General features: G+C 39.2%; 1 protein-coding gene and 1 long non-coding RNA gene across 2 annotated transcripts in view; one reads left to right on the top strand and one right to left on the bottom strand.

The window, feature by feature from the left end:
• Positions 1 to 401, bottom strand: part of LOC119587182 — a 2,886-nt gene continuing 2,485 nt past the window's right edge. The window contains exon 5 of the mRNA XM_037935947.1: positions 1 to 273. Coding sequence (XP_037791875.1) covers positions 48 to 273 — 226 coding nt within the window. The 3' untranslated portion in view covers positions 1 to 47. The remainder of the gene's footprint in view (positions 274 to 401) is intronic.
• Positions 1 to 401, top strand: part of LOC119587183 — an 846-nt gene extending 445 nt beyond the window's left edge. Inside the window, exon 2 of the long non-coding RNA XR_005229994.1 lies at positions 5 to 401. This is a non-coding gene — a long non-coding RNA (uncharacterized LOC119587183). The remainder of the gene's footprint in view (positions 1 to 4) is intronic.

The raw sequence follows: 401 nt of genomic DNA, 5'->3' as shown, positions 1-401 counted from the left end.
ACAGTATATTCAACACAAAATGACAACAAATAAAACTCTGTGATGATCTACACATCTTTACAAGTATGATAGTGGCGCAAGACAGGTGCTCCATGGTTCTTCAGATTCTCCGATGGCCGATGGTGGTTGGTGGTTGAACGTAATTTAGCTAAAGCAACATTGAGGCCCAGGCCTTGTTGAATGTTGTTCTCTGGGCTTGCTATGACCGCTTCCGTCACCACGATCATTTTCGAGAGTTTCGACGGCCAAACTCGGTCTTCTCGGTGGATGTACCTGAATGCGGGCAATTCATTTATGTCAGTAGTTTGTTTTTAGTATTTTCAAATTCGTAACAGAATAAAAAAGTTATGTATACATATTTATATAATATATTACATTACACCAGTAAGATTGGTGTAATG

Source organism: Penaeus monodon, chromosome 22, assembly GCF_015228065.2.
Source record: "Penaeus monodon isolate SGIC_2016 chromosome 22, NSTDA_Pmon_1, whole genome shotgun sequence".
In the NCBI taxonomy this organism is placed as follows: domain Eukaryota; kingdom Metazoa; phylum Arthropoda; class Malacostraca; order Decapoda; family Penaeidae; genus Penaeus; species Penaeus monodon.
This window is presented reverse-complemented; position numbering and strand designations above follow the sequence as displayed.